At 45.3% G+C, this 23,555-nt stretch overlaps 1 protein-coding gene and 1 pseudogene across 2 annotated transcripts; one reads left to right on the plus strand and one right to left on the minus strand.

The window, feature by feature from the left end:
• The first annotated feature begins 3,786 nt into the window (after positions 1-3,786).
• On the plus strand, positions 3,787-14,007 carry LOC123407262 (homeobox protein BEL1 homolog). Its single transcript, XM_045100360.1, has 5 exons — positions 3,787-4,097; positions 11,213-11,779; positions 12,486-12,892; positions 13,101-13,161; positions 13,281-14,007. Exons 2-5 carry the CDS (start codon positions 11,285-11,287, stop codon positions 13,749-13,751), a joined length of 1,434 nt encoding a protein of 477 aa, XP_044956295.1. The 5' UTR covers positions 3,787-4,097; positions 11,213-11,284; the 3' UTR covers positions 13,752-14,007.
• A 4,257-nt stretch (positions 14,008-18,264) lies between these two features.
• LOC123407260 lies at positions 18,265-23,484 on the minus strand (annotated as a pseudogene). Its single transcript, XR_006612574.1, has 6 exons — positions 23,334-23,484; positions 23,122-23,238; positions 22,032-22,956; positions 19,806-21,912; positions 19,440-19,483; positions 18,265-19,329 (listed from the first exon to the last, which is right to left on the minus strand). The product of XR_006612574.1 is annotated as a disease resistance protein RGA5-like (transcript).
• Positions 23,485-23,555: the final 71 nt, after the last annotated feature.

The raw sequence follows: 23,555 nt of genomic DNA on the forward strand, positions 1-23,555 counted from the left end.
TGGGACTTAATAAAGGACGCTTCCACCGGCTGACTAGTGGGTCCAGTGACAGTGGTTGTCCTAAATTTGACGGCGGGCAGTATTTGGGCGGCCGCCAAGTGGGACTGCTGTGGACACCGAGAGGGCGTGCGGCGCGTCTGCTTCGTGTCAGCGCTGATGCATTTTAGGTGCAATTTTTGGACTTGAAATGAGTCAGCACGGACACGAAGCGAACGCCTTCTCGGTTTGGGTCGACGTGTTGGACCTCCATTTTTGTTCGCCCCGACGCAAACGGATGGAGATGGATGAAATGAGTCAATGCATTGGAGTTGCTCTTATGGAGGTGAAAGAGAAAACCCATGGCCACATGAGTATGCTAGATGTTAGATTTTTTTTAGAAAAATAAAATAAAAACCATTATGTGTCTAGATATTTTATGCATGACTATCATTGTTTATGGATAATATGTTTTATATGTAAAAAAAGGTTTAGAAGCCGAGTTCTAGCATAGCTAACATGTCAAAAAGGTTAATATCTCTGCTCCAAAACACATGATCGATGTCTTAGATGTCGGCATGGCCTCCAACAAAATTCTTAAAAAATCATGTCATTACAAAAACAAGGAAATCAAAAAACACCCCTCGCGTCGCCCCCGCCCTGGGCGACTCGGGGGCTCCCAAGCCCTAGGCGCCGCCGCCGCTCTCTCATCCTCCCCTCCTCGCCGCCGCCGGGTGACGCCTCCGGTAAAACACGTGTGGCAGACGGCGGCGGCGGGGGACTCCCTCTCCCGGCTCCCCTTCCTCCGCGGGCGGCGGATCTAGGTGGTTGACGGCGGTGGCTTGTGGCGATCGTGATCGGGCGCGAGGGGGCAGGCCTCGGCGAGCGGTAGCGGGGAGTGGGGCGCACGGCGGCGGCCCGCGGCAGGCGGTGGCGGGCGCTGGGCTAGCGGCGGTGCTCCGGCGGGTGCAGGCGGTGGTGGCCCCTATACGCGGTCGGTGGATCCCTCTTTGACCCGGACGGCGCGGGGGGTGGCGGCGGCTGCGGCGGCGGTCCTCGCTGGATGCTGGTGGCCATGGTGTTGCTTCTCGTCGACCCCGATCTACTCCGATCTGCAGCGGATCCGGCCCCAGATGGCTTCTCGCTGTTCTTGGGTGCTGGCCCTGCAGATCCGGTGGTTGGAAGGGTTCCCGGGGAGTCCCTTGGCCGGTGCGGCGGCCACTCCGAAGGCAACGCCTTTTGGTGTTGTTCCCCTTGTTGGAGGCTTTGGAGAGGATCCCCTTCCTTCCACCCCTCCCAGGAGCTCAGGTGAAAACCTCAGATCCCCTTGGTCCAAGCGACGATGACACCGTGGTGGCGTGTTCCTTCCTGAAGGCGTTGCTCGGGGGCTGCTCAAGCGGTGGTGGAGGTGGCGGCGGTTCGATGTCGACGCATTTTGGCCTGCTACATCTTGGAGGTTGTGACGTCGGCGGCGCTCGTCTGGTGGAGCAACGGCATTGTTGTTTGCGTCATCAGGCTCTGGATGCTCCGGGGGAAACCCTAGATCTGGGTCTTCCTGGATCGGACGATGATGGCATTTTATCGCCCTCCCTCCTGGGGGCATCGTTTTGGAGCAAGTGCTGGCTGGAGGAATGGTGGAGCGGTGCTTCATCTCACACATTGATGGCGGCGGATATCGGCGGCATGGCGCTGTGGGGACTCGACGTCTGATGCATGGAGATGGACTCGCGCAGGAGGAGGTAGCTATCTGGCGTCATGGTGACGTCAATGGCAGAGTGGCTACACAAGGTAGAAGCCTCAATATTTGCTCTGAAGACCGACCGATGGAAGATGGCGGCAATAGCACACGAGTGCGTCAGATCGGTTTTGTGCCCTAGACCCGGTACGTGGCAGATGGCTTGACCGGATCTGCTGGGGCTTCCGACTTTTGATGTTAGGCTTAGGTAAGTGACCTGGGTATGTGGCCCAGCTAGCACCCCTTCATCATATGGATCGGAGTAGCGACAGATATTGCGAAGATGACGGATTCAGACATATTGTTGTAATACTTTGTAAGGTAAAATAATCAATAAAATGGCCGCATGCATCTCCCTGATGCAGAGGCCGGGGGTCATCCTCCTTTAAAAAAAAAACAAGGAAAAATATGTAACAGAAAAGGGTATTCAATATGAATCTAAATAAGTTTCCTTCATATATACTTTTAGCAGATTCAAATACATTTTGACTGCGGGAATCTGGAAAGCCATGTAATTTGGAACGAAGGTATACTATATTTTATTTTGCAAAGCACTAGAGAAGGTACAATTTTTTTTCTCTCAACTCTTCAGAGTACAATGTTGCAAAGCACTACAGAAGGTATACTTTTTTTCTCACAAATCTTCAAAGTACAATGTTGATAGCCATTTGACCCACTACATTGCTTATTCATTAGCGTTCATGGTGTGAAATGAAAGGACCACTGTTTCGTACTATTCCTTTTGGATACAAATGCTGATGCCGACCTGCACCGAAATTTGCAGCACATTTTTATGGCTGTAACCAGCTCTACACAGAGAAGGTTGTTTGCTGAGACTAATGACTAATTGTACTAATGACTAGTTGTCCTTAAGAAGTACTCACTTCGTCCCAAAATAAGTGACTCAAAAATGACTCAACTTTATACTAAAATTAGTGTAAATTTAAGTCATTTTTGAATCACTTATTTTAGGACGGAGGGAGTAATAATCAAACTAAAATACACTCCATCTCCCAAAATAAAAGGTGCATTTGACTTTCCATAATGTTCAAGATACGGTTAATTTCATCTTTATTTTTTCACTTAATAGTAATATTCTAAAAAGTAAAAAAATGGAATATATGACACAAATGTCTTTTGCATGATACACACAATGATTTAATCTTACACGGGTTCAATCATATACTTTTGCATATTTTAGTAATAAAAGTTCAAAAATTTAGCACCAAATATAACTACCGCAGAAAAGAAAAAGAAAAAAGAATGAGTAATGGCTGCCCCGTCATTTCGCACCGTATTATTAGTTTATGAGCCTATAGGAACCTTTGACAATTGACATTGTATATGGCTTTTCAATGTTTTGAAATATTTTCCTTAATTATGTGGCTCATATATACATAACGATACATCCATTAATTGGGATGACAAACCTACCTACTGATTAATGGAGAGAAAAATACATGGTGTCACAATCCAACATGCTTGGACCACAAGAGGCTGCAACTAGCTGCGGGAGAACTGGTCCATTGATGCAGAAAGCGAATAAATTCAGTGGAAAAATATGTGCATATTATGTATACGATGTTACTTGTACCAGTGTACCACCATACTTTGCTCGGACCATGGAAAATTCCCATTTTAGTTCCATAATATAATTTTCTCAGCACTATTATCAGTGCACTTGCAGTACCAATTAATATGCATATTGTAGATTAGCTACAAACGTCTGTCCTAGGGCTTCTTTCCAAGTCTTAAAATGTATAGTATATATTAATGACACTCCTCCTGGTCTGGTATACAGAACACCGTCCTATTTTGAGTCTTGATTACTAATTGGGAAATGCAAATATGACGGTACAATTTTCGGTATCAAACTTGTGTATTAGCTAAATCGGTGATCAAAATTAGACTCAAAATACGCATAGCTGCTTGAATAACAGACCCAAGAGAGCATATATATGTTTGGCTAGCTCGCGCTGTACGGCTAAGATGATATGAAAGTATCCCGCAAAAATAAAAAAGATGATATGAAAGTAGTTAGCTTCATCAAAGTGGCAAAAGCTAAGATACACCCTCTCTCACTCACACACATATCGGTGTGCATGTAGATGATATTGATGCATATCCATACAAACTTATTCCTAGGATCCACAGAGATCACACAAGTGCCTACATAAATGTAAAGCAAGAGCAAGTGCAAGCTAGCAATCTCTCTCTCTATCTCTCTTTCTCTCTCTCTAAACCCTTTGCTTGCAATTCTTCTCTCATCATCTTTCTTCTTCAAAAAGGAGGTTGAAACTCCTCTGCGTCAATCGATATTCTTCTCTCTTCATGCATGCATGACAACACAAAAGCTATGCTATATATGATATACATACATACATATATATACGGCCATGGAAAGGACCTCTTCCGAAGGTACGACTACCGGCATTAACATTAGCTGATTTTATCGATTCTTGGAAGACAGTCCCGATCAAACGGAAGAACAATCGAGCTGTGGCAACGGTGCGTCCGTCGGCGACGTCCTCGTCGCAGGTAGATCTCGGGATCCGAGAAAAGAGGAAGCAACGTTTGAATTTACTCATAGGCCAAGACGGGCCATTAATTGATGTGAAAGGGGCCGAGACAGCTGGGTATAAGGCCCAGTTGTGCCCGGTGGATAGCCCAGAGATTAACGAACGATCTGATACGTACGAGAAAGAAAGCTTGGTACAAAACGAACTGGGAATCAGGGTTTGCCACGAGGGCACAGATCGCAAGTCTTTTCGATCGCCGCCTGGGTTCCCGTCGAGAACGGGAAGAGCCCGCCGAGTGCCGGCGCTTCCCATGGCCGCACGGGGTGGATCCCAGCCAGCGGCTACTCTCTCTGAACCCAAGCAGGTTGCAGCGGCTCCTCACTCTGATCCCAAGCAGGTTGCAGTGGCGCATACCTCAGGGGCAGGGAATCCAGCACTGTCACGATCTGATGGGGAGTGTCATCTTCTTACAGCAGGAAAGGACAGTCAGGGTCGTGGAGGTGTGACATTTAAGCCTGCACGAGGTGCAGGGTATAACAGAGGATGTGGCGGATACCAGGGATATAGAAATTTTGGACAGCATTGGAACGAAAACTTCAGTGGTCAAGGTGGTGGACGTGGGCAATGGAACGTCGGGGGAGGGCCGGGGGGAGGTGCTAATCACTGGCACAGACCTTTCCAACCTCCGGAAGGCAATTTTGTCGAAGGTGCAAGAGGTTCGACCTTTCGTCAACGTGGGGGTGGTGGAATCCGAACATTTGGCCGAAACAATTCGCTGCCCAAGTGGAAGGAAATTAATCCAATGGCAAACGATGGAGTGCCAGGTAATACTTCCAACTCTGCTGAGAGACCTAAGTCGGCTGAGGATAGAGACACCGCACGCGCGAACAAAGCTGCTCGAAAGAAGGAAAAATTGACATGCTACAGGTGTGGAGTTCCTGGGCACTTCGTAGTAGACTGTACAACTGAGATATGTGATCTCTGCCAGAAACCAGGTCATGATGATGCCACATGTCCGCTACTCTCAGTTCCTAAGCCGGTAATTAATATTTATGGTGTATGTCAAAGTAGGCTGATGTTCTTTGAGACACCAATATCCTCATCGGTCCTAGTTCCGCCTCGCCTAGAGAGTTCCAGAACGGGACTAGTAACGGTTACAAACGGAACACTGACTGCAGAACAAGTTTCTCAACAGCTGAAAAGGCTTGTGTCTGAGACATACCAGTGGGCACCAGATAAGGTAGATGATCAAAGTTTTCGAGTAGAGTTTCCAAGAAGAGAGGATCTTCAACGGTTGCTTGCATTTGGGGTCAGCAAAGTTAGTGATAGCAAATGTTTACTTGAGTTTGAGGAGTGTAAAAAACCGGAACCACAGGGTACGCGGTTAAAGAAGGCTTGGATTAGATTTTCAGGAATACCAGAGATTCTTCTTAATGACTTCCTTATTGTATGGAGTCTAGGGTCTTTGGTTGGTAAGACAGATAAGGTGGATATGCCTTTTACTCGAAAACGGGGTATAGCGAGGGTGTGTGTGTTGGTCCTTGATGTTGAGTACATACCGGACTACGCACCATGGTCTTACGATGGAATTCACTATGACCTTGATGTAGAGGTCGAGGTGGAGGTCCAACAGCAATCACATGACGGTGATACTCATATGGCAGATGGAGATGATCGAGATAAGGAGCAGGGAGATGCCGACGAGGATCAGCCCGACAAGTCTAATCACAATGCAAAATCACAATCATCATCTGCCAAGCATAATTCAATTAACAGCGCAGGAACCCCTTCCTCTTCAGTGTCACCTATGGTTACTTTACGGCTTGGATCTTTTGAGATGCCTACGCCAACTACTCTATGGACGGAAGCATATGTCGAAGAGGAAGCAATACCTGCTATCGAGGAAGAGATACCACGTCAAGGAAAAAATACTTCTCCGCCCATGCGTTTGTCACACTTGGAGGTGCTGACCACGCCAATCAGTTCAATCAAACTTCATAGGGAAGATGAGCAACTGAGCCTGAAACAGACATCTCTGCCTAAGACGTGTAATCAGGACGTACATCGGGGTGACATGGAATTTTCGAAGCATACTCATACTTCGGCCGGGCTGATGGGAAACAGTAGCAACGATGTGAGAAGTACAAGCCATTATTCTCACAGTATGTCCCAGGGTGACATGCAATATACGAAGCAAAAGGATGCTTCGGCTGGTCTCAGCGACATAACATGCGCAGCCAGCCATTATAAGTCAGCTCTGTCAGAGAGGGACATGCAAGCCGTGCAACAAAACGTTGCTTCAGCTGGGCTGGTGAGCAACAACAGCAATGTAAATGCTGCTTCTGATGGACCGAATCAAAATACAAAGTCTGAATCTTGCTTGTTGAATCAGCAGCAGCAAGACAACAGTTTTGCAATACTGGAACAGACTTCCTCACCGTCTTCTGGGCAGGACAAGGCTGCTGCTGATTGTAAGGTAAAAGGACGAACACATACAGCTATATCCTCACAAGATGTGATTTCTTTTGGAGGAATTCCAGATCCTTCTTGCGGAGATTTAAGGTTCAGTCAACGTATCCAGGAGCAGCCGGATGCCGATGACATGTTACTCGCGCGTGCTACGAGGGCAGCAAAGCTTCGAGATGTCGAGGCAGCTACAGGTATGCAAATTGATCATAATGCTTCAATACTGCATCTCACCGAATCTGAGATTATGCAAAATGCTAGCGACATAGGAATTACTCTAGGTTCTTCCAGCAAACAATTAGCGAAAACTATTAATGATATTCTTGATATAGAAACGGATAGAACTATAGAGTTTATTCAAAATCTTGCATCGGTCAAGCCTATGAATGAAAAAGATATTAATGAATTAGGAGGGGTAGAATTACAAAAAGTATGTCAAAGTTTATTACACATAGACGGAGAGGAAGAGGAGGGGGATGATACGGGATTGGAGGGGTATACGGCCTCTTTAATTCCGGGTACGCATTCACCATCAATTAATCAAGAAGGTATCACTCAAATGATTCTGGAAAAACCAAAGCGACCTTGGAAAAGGAAGGTTTTTCCCGAATCAGCGGTTAGGAGAAGTGCCAGAGTGAAACAAAAGAAAAAATTCCATGATGATATATGAAAGGAATATTCTGGAATAGCAGAGGTCTAGCAGACTTGGCTAAAAGAAGGTTCCTTAGAGACACATCGATAGAATATAAACTAGATTTTATGGCTCTACAAGAAACTGGAAGAGATAATTTCACACCTCAATTTTTAAATACTTTATCAGGAGGGGTTGAATTTGACTGGCACTGTTTGCCACCAAGGGGTAGATCTGGAGGAATCTTACTTGGTGTCAAATGTGAGACATTGGAGGTGATGAGTGTGGTTTACGGCGAGTTTACCGTTAAGTTTCGAGTGAGATCGAAAATTGATGGGTTCAGATGGGCTTTGATAGCCGTATATGGTGCAGCTCAACCAGAACTAAAACCTGACTTCCTTGCTGATTTAGTAAGAATTTGTGGAGAAGAAACAATCCCAATTATGGTGGGGGGAGATTTTAATATTATCAGGAGGTCTGAGGAAAAAAATAATGATAACTATGATGAACGATGGTCAGTCATGTTCAATATGGTTATTGAGAGTCTCGATCTGAGGGAGATTGACCTTACTGGTAGACAATTTACATGGGCGAATTCTCTACCGGTACCAACATATGAGAAGTTGGACCGAGTACTAACTAGTGTCGACTGGGAACAGAAGTACCCCTTTGTCACAGTACGGGCATTACAGAGAGCCATCTCAGACCACACACCCCTCATGGTTGACTCAGGGGAGGCCAATCATGTAGGTAATAAAAATGCCTTCTCATTTGAATTAAGTTGGTTTGAAAGAGAAGGCTTCATGGATCTCATAGCTCGTGAATGGGCTAGAAAAGTTGGTGGCTCTACGAATATTGAAAGATGGCAGAACAAAATAAGACATCTTCGCCAATTTCTGAGAGGATGGGCGAAAAATCAAAGTGGTATTTATAAAATAGAAAAAGAAAAACTGACTGGTCTGATTGATGATTTAGACATCAAAGCCGAGTCGGCACAGTTGAACATGACAGATAGGAATAATAAGATAAAGGCTGAAAAAGAATTGCAAAAATTGTTAAGAGAAGAGGAAATGAAATGGGCACAAAGAGCTAAGGTGAACAAGGTAGTTCATGGAGATGATAATACTAAATTCTTTCACATGATTGCAAATGGCAAGCATAGAAAGAAAAAAATAATTCAATTGGAGCAAGATGAAGGAACAATAGTAGGTCATGAAAACTTAAAATTATACATATCTGAATATTACAAGAAATTATTTGGACCTTCAAAAGAGACGTTGGTCTCACTGGATGAGAGCTTGAATCATGACATACCTCAACTAAATGCAGATGAGAATGAGGTTTTATCTGCTCCCTTTACAGAGAAGGAGGTTTATGATTCAATAGCACAGATGAAACAGAATAAGGCACCGGGACCAGATGGGTTCCCAGCAGAATTTTATAAGAAGTGTTGGTATATTATTAAAGGTGATCTCATGCCTATGTTCCAAGATTTATTCGAGGGCCGGTTGCAGCTTTTCCACCTCAACTTTGGAACAATTACGTTGTTGCCAAAAAAGGTGGAAGCAACACGCATTGAACAGTTTAGACCAATTTGTTTGCTGAATGTGAGCTTCAAGATTTTCACAAAGGTTGGCACAAATAGGTTGACACAGATAGCACATTCTGTAGTCCAACCGACACAGACGGCGTTTATGCCTGGGAGACATATCCTTGAGGGGGTTGTCGTTCTTCATGAAACGTTGCACGAAATCCATACAAAGAAATTAGATGGAATTATCTTTAAAGTAGATTTCGAAAAGGCTTACGATAAGGTAAATTGGTCATTCCTTCAACAGGCCTTACGAATGAAAGGTTTTAATGAAAGGTGGAGAGATCAGGTTGATGCTTCCATACAGAAAGGGAGCGTAGGTGTTAAAGTAAACGATGACATAGGACATTATTTTCAAACACACAAAGGGTTAAGACAGGGGGACTCAATGTCCCCAGTATTATTCAACATAGTTGTTGATATGTTGACAATACTCATTACGCGAGCCAAAGATAAAGACCAAGTTGGTGGACTTATTCCACACCTTGTAGATGGGGGTGTGTCTATATTACAATATGCGGATGATACAATTCTTTTTTTGGAACACGATATGGCTAAAGCAAGGAACATGAAATTATTATTGTGTTTATTTGAACAATTATCAGGGCTCAAAATTAACTTTAACAAAAGCGAAATCTTATGCTTTGGAAAGGCAAAAGAAGAGCAACACGCGTATAGACAGCTATTTGGTTGTGAATTAGGATCACTTCCGTTTAGCTACCTCGGAATACCTATTCATCATAGGCGTCTCACAAATAAAGAATGGAAATGTATCGAAGAAAGAATTGAGAAAAAATTAAGCTGCTGGAAGGGTAAACTAATGTCATATGGAGGGAGGCTTGTCTTAATTAACTCGGTGTTAACAAGCTTACCTATGTTTCTATTGTCTTTCTTTGAAATACCAGTAGGGGTACGAAAAAGACTAGACTTTTACAGATCTCGGTTTTTCTGGCAAAGTGATGAAGCTAGAAAGAAATACAGATTAGCTCGGTGGGATATTATATGCTCTCCTAAAGATCAGGGGGGTTTGGGCATTGAGAATCTAGAAGTGAAAAACAAATGTTTGCTTAGCAAATGGCTATATAGATTATCTACAGAATCTGAAGGAACGTGGATTCAGATACTTCAGAACAAATACCTAAATTCTAAAACTTTAGCTCAGGTTACAGCTAGACCAAATGATTCCCCATTTTGGAAAGGGCTAATGAAGATAAAGTGGAAGTTTTACCAGAGGGTAAAATTTATAGTGGGTAATGGTGCCTTAACAAGGTTTTGGGAAGATACTTGGCTTGGGGACACACCACTTGCACTTCAATACCCAATGTTATATAATATAGTACAACGTAAAGAGGATTATGTATCCACGATACTACAATCTACACCGCTTAATATACAGTTCAGAAGGGCTTTAGTAGGAGCTCGCTGGGATGCATGGTTGCATTTGGTTGAAAGAATCATGCAGGTGCATTTAGCTGAACAATCAGATAGTATTAGGTGGATATTAACTAAGAATGGAATATTCTCAGTCAAGTCCATGTATTCACATCTGATAAATACAGGAATTTTACCAACATTTGTACCTATTTGGAGGATCAAGGTGCCCCTGAGAATTAAAATATTTATGTGGTTTATACACAAAGGGGTCATACTAACCAAAGATAACTTACTTAAGCGTAGTTGGAGAGGAAGGCCTAACTGTTGCTATTGTGAGCAAAATGAAACAATTAAACACCTTTTTATAGAATGTCCTCTTGCAAAACTGTTATGGAGAACTATTCAAATAGCTTTTAATATCAGCCCACCTATATGTGTTGGTTCAATATTTACAACGTGGCTCAATGGAGTTGACGCTAAAATATCGAAACTTATCGGTGTTGGGATATGTGCTTTGTTTTGGGCAATATGGAATACCAGGAATGACATGATCTTTAATGGCAAGAACTTCAACAATTTTTTGCAGGTTATATACAGAGCAACATCTTGGATCCGTACGTGGTCGTTACTCAGTCATGCGGAGTACAGGGATCTTATGGATATTGGGTGCAACCGATGGGAGATGGCCGCACGGGTTATCTTCAACCGATTTGGATGGCGTGTTAATAATAGACTAGATGTATAGGCATCGTAGTCTAAGTTTACATACGCCGGATGTGGCTGTTTTCGTGCTTTCTTTTACACTTTCGGCTTTTTCAGCTATTTGGATCTAAGATACTATTTTATCTATCTTTAATAATATGGCTGCATGCATCGATTGATGCAGAGGCCGGGGGCTCGCTTCCTCCTTATAAAAAAAAATACTTGCAAGTAGTAATAGTTAGTTAGCTCTCTCTCACACAAGCATCCTTGTACAGCTGTGCTACATACTGATGATGGCGTCCCATGAACCCCACCACCACCTCCTCGGCTTCTCCTCCTCGTCCCCAGTGACCCCCAACCCTGCCGCCATGGCCATGGCCTTCGACCACCACGGCCTCTTCGCCCCACTCCAGGAGGACATGCCACCGCGATCCGGAGGCGACAGGCCATGGCCGCCGCATGTGTCAATGCTCTCTCTCGACAACACAGCCAGCCAGCATGAGCTGCAACCTTTCACAGTGGCACCGCCATCGATGATGACCATGCAGCAGCAGTCCTTCTGGTTAAATAGCTCCAGGTACCTAGGCCCTGCGAGGGAGCTGCTCAGTGAATTCTGCAACCTCGAAGGAGATGCCATGAACCGCGGTGCGACGATGCAAGCTCCGAAGCTGGACAGCGACAAGTCGCCGGCGTGTGGCCCATGGGGCGCCAACCCGTCTGTGAGCTCCATGGATTACATGGCGCTCGAGAGGAGGAAGACCAGGCTACTGTCCATGGTTGAAGAGGTAGGTACACCCACAAGCCTACTACTCTTCTTGTTGCTACTAGTTAGTTACTGCCTACTCGGTCGATCTTATGATTAATTTACAGAGCCATGTCTAGCTCTCACCCTTACTTGCAACTTTTGAGTCTGATATTTTCTTGTGATGAGTACTTACTTTGGTGACGTTTCCTGGAAGGAATCCCATAAGTATGTCGACATTGGCATGCAGTGCACAAGTGATAGATACAGTTTTTGAAGTTTCTTGGGAGGGAGTACAACTTTTCATCCTATCTAGGCATCTTGCTATCTGCAATTAACAAAGCAACTTTTAATAAATTCACTTATATATTATCAACTTAATTAATTTCCCTGTCTTGATTTTTTTACCGAGCTGCATCTGGTTATTTTTTTTGGGTAAAAGGCATCTAGTGGTAAAGCAGTGTTTCGATGCAGGCTGTGCGAGCGGTAGTCTTGTTGTTTCTTGTGTCACCCACATGAATATACATTTAGTCATGTGTACATGCCAGAAATCAAGATGCCATTTATAATTACCCTTTGTATACAAATATAAGAGTGTTTAGATCACTAAAGTAGTGATCCAAATGCTCCTATATTTCTTTACGGAGGGAGTACTAGCTACAACAAGAGAGTATAACTATCCTAAACTAAATTAAGAAGGATCCTAGCTTCATTATCAATGAATTCAACTGATATCATGTATTATGAAGGTGGACAGGTGCTACCGGCGATATCGTGAGAAAATGCGGGCGACGGAGATGTCGTTTGATGAGGTGGCCGGCATGGGGGCAGCACAAGTGTACACGAAGCTGGCGATGCGTGCCATGTCACGCCACTTCCGGTGCCTGAGGGATGCACTCGTTGGGCAGATACGAACTTTGAAGAAGTCAATGGGGGAGAGCAGGGACGCCGACGGCATGTTAGCAGCACCGGGCGCATCAAAAGGGGACACACCGAGGCTAAGGGTTGTGGACCAATGCCTAAGGCGGCAAAGGGCGTTCCAGCAATATGGCGGTGCCGCCGCCATCGAGAGCTGCCCGTGGCGGCCCCAACGTGGCCTGCCAGAGCGCGCCGTCGCCGTCCTCCGCTCGTGGCTCTTCGAGCACTTCCTCCACCCGTACGTGTGTTCCAAACAATCTATCTCCATCTTCAACATTAAACTATCTCCATCGGAAGTACAAAGTATCCTCCACCATCTCACTAAAATTCCCCACTCCAAAGGGTGCAATTTTAGGTTGTTGAGGTTTTAGAAAATAGCCTTTTAAAAACTATAAAAAGGAAGGCACTTGATGAAATGAATTAAACACAACTATGTGAATTAACAGGTATCCAAATGATGTAGACAAGCACATTTTGGCGCGCCAATCCGGGTTATCAAGAAGCCAGGTTTGTTATTCAAACATGATCACCGGATGACTACCTTAATCTTTTTCCAAAGTTTTTTTCGCTGTGAATATGAATGTATGATAATTATACACTTAACTAATAAACCTAAACATTTCTAGGTTTCCAACTGGTTCATCAATGCAAGGGTTAGGCTATGGAAGCCCATGATAGAGGAGATGTATGCAGAAGAAACCATACAACATGATGACAACGGCGCTAGCGATGGTAGAGCAGAACCTTCCCCCGCGGATCATCAAAAAAACAAGTTAGCGGCATGGACGAAGGTTGCGACAATAAGAGATGAAAGTTGCCATCGCTTTAGCAGCACAAACAATCCTAGTGGCTGCTTTATCCCATCCTCCCTTGTTGCTGAGGGCGGCGAACTCCGTGGCTACCCATGTTTGCGCAGTGATGTTGGTAATGGCGCGGTGTCACTTACCTTGGGACTCCAGCAGCAACGGGCGTTCACATCACCAGCGATGATCATGCAACAACAATCGTCACTCATAATTGGAGCTGAGGAGGAAGATGTGGTGCTACCGTATAGGAACCTCATGGGGTCTGAGCTGCTGCATGATTTTGCAGGCTAGGAGACAAGAACATAATCTAGTGCCACAACCCATATAGGTGCTACCTTCACCGATTGATTGAGTACGTGTATATTGTAGTACTAAATATTGAATTCATACTCCAACCAGTTGCTTCAAAAGTCCGAACAAATGATGGGTGGCGGTCAATATATTTCAACGCTGCCCCCTCAAGTCTAGGCTATTTTGATCTTAGATGTGGGATCAATGTAGGCCACATAATCATTTATTTTTAATACTGTGTTGGCAGGATCTTAAACTCAAGACCTCTTGGCTCGAATACCATATTGAATTCATGCTTCAAACAATTGTTCCAAAAGTCCGAACTGATGAAGGGTGGGGGTCAATATATTTCAACACTAAAGATCTCGAGGGCATTTTACATAGGGGCACGAGCATGAAGACTCCCTGGTTGTCATCGACACGGTTAAGCCGACTTCTATAGGAGAGCAGTGATAACGAGGCATCGGCGTCTCGTTCTCGCGGCAGTAGTGATCGTTCGGTGGTCTCGAAATCTTGATGTAATATTTATTATGTTTAAGATGCTGTGGTCTCGAAATCTTGATGTAATATTTATTATGTTTAAGATGCTTTGTACTTCAGATGAACTCTTATAATAGATCTTTGCTTTTCGCAGAAAAAGAGTTAACTTTAAATGGCTCTAACCTCTATTTATTTATTCCGTTCCCAAAAACTTGCTGTAAACCCTAGGGCATTAGTAAGCACTAAACACTAAGAAATGAGGTATGAACGTAAAAACACCGATGATGAAATTTAGTTGGATGCCACGTCCACCTTAGATTATCATTTTTGGGGACCCATATGCGGGGTTTCTTCTTCTCTTGACTGCCGAAAATTATTCTCAAACTCTAGTGGAGCATTAATTTGGAATCATATAACATACTTCACAAAATATTGTAACAATTTCAACCTTTCCTTGAAAATTCTTATTTAGTCAAGTATTGTCACTATTTATGTGGATATTTTTTGTTGAAATAGATGAACATTCGGCACAAATGACATAACATTTTTTTTAAGTTTCGTTTTGCACTGAGCATTTTCTCTAGCTATCCTTTCAATTGTCGTGAATCATCGGGACACTTGTAGTTTTCTAAAAAAGTTGTGCCATTGTACAATTTACAAACCGTACGGCTTTGTTTGTTCACAACATGCTATAATACACCCTTTTCTGGAAAATAAACTAGCTACTGAGAAAAAGAAGATTAGTAAAAAGGAAATGAACAATTGAAGTTTTTTTTTTTGAGGAACAGAACAATCGAAGGTGCTACTAGCTCGCAGTGTTGCATCGCATGGGCCTAGAAAGAACAAAGAAGATTTATATATGTCGCTGTTGTGGGCTGCAGCATCTGCCCGGCAACGCTCCGTTCTCCTCCTCCTCGTCACGGAGAGATCCCCATAACCGAGGAAACGCCGGCGCGCCGGAGTTCTCCTCCACCGCCGCATTCCTCGGTTGCTTTGTGGAGAGATGGAAGGCGCGGCGGAGCCTTTGTGTCATGGCTACGCCTCGTGGAGAGGGACAAGTGCATGAGATAGCTGAAGATGGGGAAGAACAGGGCAAGTCGGTGGCAGAGTAGCTGGTGTGCCCGTTTAGCCGCGTGTGAGTTGTACTGTCAGGTGCCGTTATAACTTATAAGCCTGTCTGCGATCTTGAATTCTCGTCTTCCTCCTCTCACCCGGCCCGCTCCTCTTTTCCCTCCGATCCCTTTTCTCTGCTGGGTTCTACGCCTCCTGCAGCTAGGCCTATATATGTCGTCTTCCGCATCTCGCCCATGTATGATCCACATGACCCGGGAGGTAGCAAGCGGAAGAAGAAGTGGATGCCTACAATGGATTTTACTTATATGAGGAACAGAGCAATATCTTCTTTATCATTCAATTTATGTTGCGACTGAAAAATGATATTAGAGCTGGAGTAGAGCCTCACATGCGTGCCTGCTCTTATTCATCGAAGGAGGAGGCCTAAAACCTATGTTTCCAGTTAAACATAGTCAATTTGGGGGGAAAGGGAACTTTATTGAAAAAAACAGTTGGCGGTTTCTGGAAAGCAAAACAACTAAAGGACTACAGAAGAGCAAATGTGTTATGCTTTTAAGTGTGGAGAAATTTTTTCACCTCAACATAAGTACGTTGTAGCCCAACTCAAGGCTCTGGAAGGGGGTTATATCATTTTGTCCCATGGGATGCTTGATACATTAACTGAAAGAGAACAACAACAAGGAGAATGGATGCAAGCATGTCTCTGAATGATGTGGCTGGGACTGAAAATTCCATGATAATCAGGCTGCAGGCTCAAGTGCAAGACAAAATTGACCAGGCTGAAGTACACCCTCTCAGTACTATCTGATTGATTTTCATAGCTCACATAGTTTGTGGACCAAGCAGTAGTGGACTTTCTGCACGGTCATGCTGTGGGTACCTTGCCAACACATGTTAAGGCTGCCAATGGAGATATCCTGCTGTGTTTAGCTGAAGTACACCCTCTCTAAACAAATATAACACCTTTATAAGATCACTAAAGTAGTGATCTGAAACGTCCGAGGGACCAAATAATACACACGACGCACACACTCAAGGCAAGATACAAAGGTGCCGGGCACCGACACATCACCCACTGACAACAATAGAGAGGTGAATCAGACAACAACGAAGCTAGACCTCCCAAGCGGTGCCTCCAACAAGGGTACGACCAAGCATAGCCGCCGTCGCCTGATCCACGAAGATCAGGTTTTCACCCAGAGCAAGACGACATGAGGAGGAGCGCCGTGACAAATCCTTTAGGAAGGGTACGGCGTCCACGGCCGCTGCCACCGTCGCCAATCAAAGGACTGGGAAAGTGGTGTACCCTGTCAGTCACACCCCACCATCGCACCCTAACTCCGTCAACCATTCCTAAACCTAAGACGCACGCTCCGCCCACAAACGCCGCGCCTCCCACCACTAGTGCCGCCACCCTACAACCAGACATCCACGAGACCTACACAAAGGCCCCGGCTTTCAATCAACCGACGATCCTCGACCGATTGAACCACCCACAGACGCTCCACTAGTAGAGGTGAGCCAACCCGCCCGTGGCCAAGGAACGGGGGAGAAAGGGGAGCGGACGAATCTAGACCGACACACATGTGCCAACAACAGGTGACGCGACCGCATCGAGGCCACACACCCCTCCAACCGAGCTCCCCGCCGAGCACGAGGAAAGGGGGAGGAGGAGCATCCTCGTATCGCCCCACCATGGTAGCTGGCACAGCTCTCCGGGAGACCACCCACAAACGCGTGCTCGCCAACTAAGGAAACCAAATCGACCTACTGCCTCAACTGATGTAGCTCACCAGGGAGGCCCTCCCGCGCCGAGCGCCACCATCCAGCCGCAAGGGTCTGACTAGACGAGTGTCGCCCACCTCCACTGTTGCCACGCCGCCTCCTCACTATCACGCCACTACGAGAGGGCCGCCCGCGGCCGAGGAACGAGGGAGAAAGGGGAGCAGACGAATCTGGACCGACACACCCATGTCAGCGATAGGTGATACGAGCACATCGAGGCCACCCATCCCTTCAACCGAGCTCCCAAGCACGAGGAAAGGGGGAGGAGGAGCATCCTCGTGTTGCCCCACCATGGTAGCTGGCACAGCTCTCCGCGAGCCCATCCGCAAAGGCGCGCTCGCCGACGACGGAAACCAAATCGACCTACCGCGCGCCTTAATTAATGAAGCTCACCAGGGAGGCCCTCCTGTGCCGAGTGCCACCGTCCAGCCGCAAGGGTCCGACTAGACGAGGGTCACCCACCTCCACTGCTGCCGCGCCGCCCCTTCACCATCACACCACGACGAGAGGGTCGCCGCCGTGGCCCAGGCCGCCTACAGCCCGCAGTGACAGGGGTGGATCCAGACGCGCCGATATGAAGTTGTTTCTCCGTCACCACCCGCTGGCCTCTAGCACCAGGCCAGGCCTGCACTGGCGCCACACCCCACCAGCAAACCACCGTGGCAAATGGTGGCCGCCCCGCAGCCAAGGCGCCCACTCCCCGCGCCATGTGCCGACCAGATCTGAGCGCCGCCGCCTCGCTATCCATTCCCCTGCCTGCACGCGCGCACCACCAACGCGCGGCCTGTCACGCCGCCAACCCACACCGCCGCCGCGCCTTAGCACTGGTGCACCGCTGCCAAGCCCCGCATCCCCGACCGGCCGCCACAACCCACGCTGTAGCCACCGCGCAGGGAGACAAAAGAACCCCCCTCGCCGCCGACGACGACCGGGCGACGGCTAGGGTTCCCACTCGGTCGCGCATTGGGCGACGCAAGAGGGAGAGAGCAGTCTCAGAGGGAGTATTACTTTCAAGAGTAAATTTCCATTACCAGTTGTGGATGATCTTCTGGATGAATTGGCCAATACCAGTGCAGGGTCATGCCCCTTGGGCTTACAAATGCTCCAGCAACATTTCAGTGCCTCGTGAATACTATCTTTGCTGCATTTATAAGGAAATTTGTGCTAGTGTTTATGGATGACATATTGGACTATAGTAAATCCTTGGGAGATCATGTAGCTCATCTACAAATTGTATTACAGACATGACATTACAGGACAATCAGCTCACTGCAAAACTCGGCAAGTGCACCTTTGCACAAAAGCAATTGAAATACCACCAGGCATATTATCTACTGATCCAGAAAAGAAAGCTGCTATGCTCCAATGGCCAATACCAACTAATGTGACTGAACTGAGGAGGTTTTGGGGGTTAACAGGCTATTATAGAAAGTTTTTGCATCACTATGGTCTAGCTGCAAAACCACTGACTGTGTTGTTGCAGAACAGACTATTTGATTGGACAGAGGTTGCTCAGAAAGCTTTTGAGCAGCTCAAAACAGGCAGTGAGTGGTGCTCCTGAAATAGCACTCCCAAGATTTTCAACAACCCTTCATAAATGAAAGAGATGCCTGTGATATATTCGCATTGGAGCAGTTTCACTTCAAGCTGGCTACCCAATTGCTTCTGTAACAAGGTATTAGGACCTGTTAACCATAAACTATCAGTCTGCAAGAAGAAATTCTTAGCTATTATGATGGCAGTTACTGAATGGATATCATATCTTCAGAGGGGGGGCATTCATCATTAGGATTATAACAGTCTCTGCAATTTGGAGGACCAACGGTTGACATCTGAGATAAAAGGGCCATGACTAGGCTGATGCTGTCCAGAGTAGGGAAGTACTTCAAAACTGCAGCTATTTCTGGATGTCAGCCAGTAATACATACATATAGCTGACACGCAGGACATAACACGTTGGGAGGCATCGGCGACCACCCTGGTAATATAGCAACTGTATGGAAACTGAGATAGATTTATTGTAGTCCCATACATATACATACATATAGCTGTCTGGCACCTAACTGAAATTGTACATAGTACCAAGAAAAATTAGTGCGAGTTGAGCTAATCTGCTACCTGCTGCAAGTTCAAATAGAAGCAGCTACCTGCTGGCTGCTGCTACGGCCTTGGTTAGCCTCCTACTGCACTTGTTCTCCATTTTACTTGCCCTTTGAGAGCTCTGCCTTTCAGTCAAATTCTGCAAAAGTAGCGGCAAAAGTTGCTGCATCTTATTTCGTGAAGTAGCTTCATTTGTTAACTCGATGGCAAAACTACTCTATCAGCACAAGTTGAGAGAAAAAAAAATACCTGGAACTTCCTGGCAGGAAGAGGACTCCCCTGACCTTGAAACCCTGATTCCAAACAACCATTTAGCTTCGTTAGAGAGTGAGGGCAGGTTAACTGAAGAATCAAATGAGGACATGCGTGTTTCCTCGTTTTAGCAGGCAACATTCACAGTATTCCCTCTAAAGAAATACTCCCTCCATTCCAATATAAGTCTTTTAGGGATTCCAATAGGACTAGAGCAAAATAAGTGCATCTACACTCTAAAATATGTCTATATACACCTGTGTGTAGTCCGTATTGAAATCTTTAAAAAGATTTATGTTTACAAACGGAGGAAGTATAAGACAGTGATCTAAACGGCCTTATATTTCTTTACAGCGGGAGTACCTTTTATCAGCTGCTCTAGCACGGCTCAACAATTCCTTGTGGTATGCATTCATCCTGCTCTCGTCAGCTTCTTCTTCTGCTTCCTCCACAATCACGTGCGGTTTTTTCTTTGGATGCCAATTTGATATATCCAGAGTCTCATATGGTTGTTGTTCCTGTTTTGAGCTCGCGTTATCCACCAATTGCAAATTGATTCTAGGATTGCTCGGATGACTCCTAACCAAGGTCCTCGAGGCATACTCTAGATCAGCAGCTGCACCCACAAATTTTGCTGACATCTCTCTAACACCTGGCATAAACTCGATTCTAATTAGTGCAGGGGATGGCTCGGAGCAAAATGAAGTTGTTGGTCCATAGGGGGGATGGCATTGAAAACTAGTCTGAGCTTCAAGAGTATAGGCATTGCATACGTCTCAAATTTTAGGCAAGCTATTCCAGTTGAGAACCTCAACTTGACGTACTTGAGAATCGAGGACCCAGCCTTGGGAAATACGATCTTGTGAATGGGCGACGTCTTCATATATATCGACAGATCAGTGAGGGCACACAATCCTCCGAGAATGTCAACACAACCTGTCGTTAGTTGCCTCACTGGAATCTTCAGAATGCATAGGTTGCCAAGTTCTTTAAACCACTTAGGAATTCGGGCAAACATGATGCAGCTGTGGGGTGAGCATTCCAATCTCTGGAGAAGAGGGGGAGGCTTCAAGTCATCCCAGGAAATTATATGTGAGGTGCCAAGAACCTCGATACTTTTAGCCGATGAGCTATTAGACACGACTATAGTTTTCAGGTTGCCGTGTCCTCCAATCAAATAAGCAAGAGCTTCCATGCCCATAAATGAAGGTCTACATGACATAAGACGAAGATCCTGCAGGTAGTTCAGCTTGCCAAGGGAAAGGCTGATGCCGATCCAACCCAGCAGATATATATCAATAGGAAGAGTCAGGTGCAACAAGTGTGGGAGATGTATAATATCCCATGGAACAGCAGTGACTCTTGGTGCATCCATAATATCTAGCGTTTCCAAACATTGCAGCATTTGCAATTGGTTCGGAAGTTTTATGCACACATCACTTGTAATCTTTAAATACCTGAGCTGAAACAGTTCTGAAATCCCAGTGAGGTCTATAGGGTCATGGTCCCCATTATGACCAGATAGGTGAAGGTTAAGAACACGGAGAACCTTGAACTCTCTAATACAAGGCATACACTCGAATAATCCCAAAAATCTGAATGACCGAATTTGTGACTTTGTTATGTTTTCTGGTATCTTGGGATATATTGTGTCACCAAAGACGAAAGATAGTCGACGGACCTTATTAGAAAGTGCTATATACTTTCGATTGTGGTCTACTACCACAAGGAAATTCTCTTCAGCAGACTTGTGTGCAATAAGATCGCGTACCACGTCATGAACTGTACAGGACAACACCTCATTGCTGTAGTTGATATATAAAGGTTGGATGAATCTTCTATCAATAAGTTCATCGAAATAGATTCCTGCAGCTTTGTCCATCCAGTCTTGACCTTGCTCTTTCCCTTTTATTGTAGGGATGAAACCTTCAGCCACCCACTGCTTCACCAGATCATCCTTCCAGATTATGGAGCCCTCTGGATACATATGAAGATACATCAAACATGTCTTCAGACGACGAGAAGATTACTGTAGCTGAGGTTCAGTACTTGTCTTGTTCTTTCCGAAGTAGAACTTGACCATAAATGGGACCTCAATGAATCTCGTATGTATGTCAGCAAATCCAGTGATACTGCTGTCTGATGATTTGCCAAATGACTAGCTATACTGATTGTTGCTAGCGGCAAACCACCACACATATTAACAATTTCGTTTGAAACTTGTTTGAATTCTTCAGGACAGGCACTTTCAGAACCAAAAAGTCTGTTAAAGAATAGCTTTCTTGAGTGATCATCGTCAAGAGGTTTCATCTCAAAAACATGCTCCGATTGATCACAGCAACATGTTAACGCAACATCTTCAATCTGTGTAGTTATTATTATTCTACTGCCACAGTTTCCCATTGGAAATGTGTATTTAATAATATCCCATGCTGACGCATCCAACAAATCATCAATAACAACTAGATACCTGCATGCCAAGAATTCACACGCATATCAGATACATTGTGCCAGACTAATAGGAAAATTGAAGTTTGCTGGGTTAACATAACTAAAATAAATAGCATAAGGGAACTGCGTTAACAGTACCTTTTATCTTGCAGATGGTTGTTGATATTGTCACTGATGCCAAGCTCATTACAATTGGCAGGTAGCGGCTGCTTCTTCTGGAGTTGCGAGAAAAGGTCACAGAAAAGTCTCTTCATATCAGGCTTTTTGGACATTCGAATGAAGGCTCTGCAATCAAATTGCATCCCAATTCTGCTGTATAGCGTGTTCGCAAGTGTAGTTTTACCCATACATCCAGATCCAAGAACAGATACCACCTTGGGCTGCTGCCTGCCGGCCGCATCAGTAGCTGTCAGTGAGTTGATAAACTCGTTCATCCGGCCATCGGTTACAATTTGTGCAGTTTCTTCATATGGCGCTGGAAGCATACGGCCAGTGGATAAGAATGTAGGCCTCATCAAGTTGCTGTAACAATGGAGCTTGTATCTGTCGTGCCGTTCAATAGCCTCCTGGACATAGATCCTGAACTCTGATATATTTTCTGCAATATTGGGCTTACTGGGAAGACGAGGGGTATTAACATGAATGATTTTACTTGTCTTAATACCATGTTCTGACACTTGCACTGTGAATGCAACCTGTTTGTACCACTTAAGCCTCTTCTTTATCATCATCTTCTTCCTCCTCCTCCTCTTCCTCTTCTTCTTCTTCTTCTTGATGAAACAGTCAGGTGGCACAAATAATAAGCTGTTAATGTAATCCTCCATATCGTAAGACAAGTCGCGTGCCTCATTCATCCAGCACATGGCCATCGGGGGAGGGTCCTCCACCTCTGACAGTTCATCAAAGTAGGAGCTTATCACTTCAAGATCATCTTTGAGAAGGTGCATCCCCTCCTTGATCCTCTTCGGCAACTTCCTGTAGTATTCCTGAGCAGGATCTAGCAATTTGTCGAGCTTCTCAACAAGGGGTCTCATGGAGCCCAACGAAGAACTCACTGAACCATCTAATTAATCAAAGAGCACACATGACAGATAAGACAGAGGTGCGGATCATCAATTAATGGATGGATTAGTTGCGATGCACATGCATGGGTCGATGCTGTACTGCCATATATACAGACAGAAATAAAGGCAGAGCTAGCTAAGGAGATGGATCAAACAACACTCACCAAATAGTGTTGAGATATCAGATGATGTGAATGAGCGAGCTTCCTCAAGGACTGGCAGTTGAGCACCAGATTGCTTGACTTCATATTCGGCGCTTGATTTGGTACCAAGATCAGAAACTGAAACGGGAAAGCATGAAAGATCAGTTAGTAATTAAGTAAGAGTACTGGCTGGAAGAATTAAGGAGACGAGTAGGATTTTCACACGCGCCCACCTGTGACTGTGGTTGGATAGTCAAGCAAGAAACTCTTGTAATCCTCCTCAAGAATCCCATCATCTTCCTTTTTCCTCTTCTTCCCCGCAGTCCTGATGGAATCCAGCACCTGCCTCGTCGGCTCCTCCTTGTCCATCTCCATTAGGTCCATCAATCAGAACTTAGTTTCTGGCGATCCAACAACATGTCGAGCTCCTAAAGGAGACCGAATTTTTTGAGTTC

Source organism: Hordeum vulgare, chromosome 7H (genome assembly GCF_904849725.1).
Source record: "Hordeum vulgare subsp. vulgare chromosome 7H, MorexV3_pseudomolecules_assembly, whole genome shotgun sequence".
Classification (NCBI taxonomy): domain Eukaryota; kingdom Viridiplantae; phylum Streptophyta; class Magnoliopsida; order Poales; family Poaceae; genus Hordeum; species Hordeum vulgare.

Excerpts from the sequence above, each read along its gene's own strand:
- LOC123407262 (XM_045100360.1), top strand. The coding sequence starts at position 11,285 with ATGATGGCGTCCCATGAACCCCACCACCACCTCCTCGGCTTCTCCTCC. Across the intron at positions 11,780-12,485 it reads TACTGTCCATGGTTGAAGAG|GTGGACAGGTGCTACCGGCG; the intron begins GTAGGTACACCC and ends TGTATTATGAAG. Across the intron at positions 12,893-13,100 it reads TTCGAGCACTTCCTCCACCC|GTATCCAAATGATGTAGACA; the intron begins GTACGTGTGTTC and ends GTGAATTAACAG.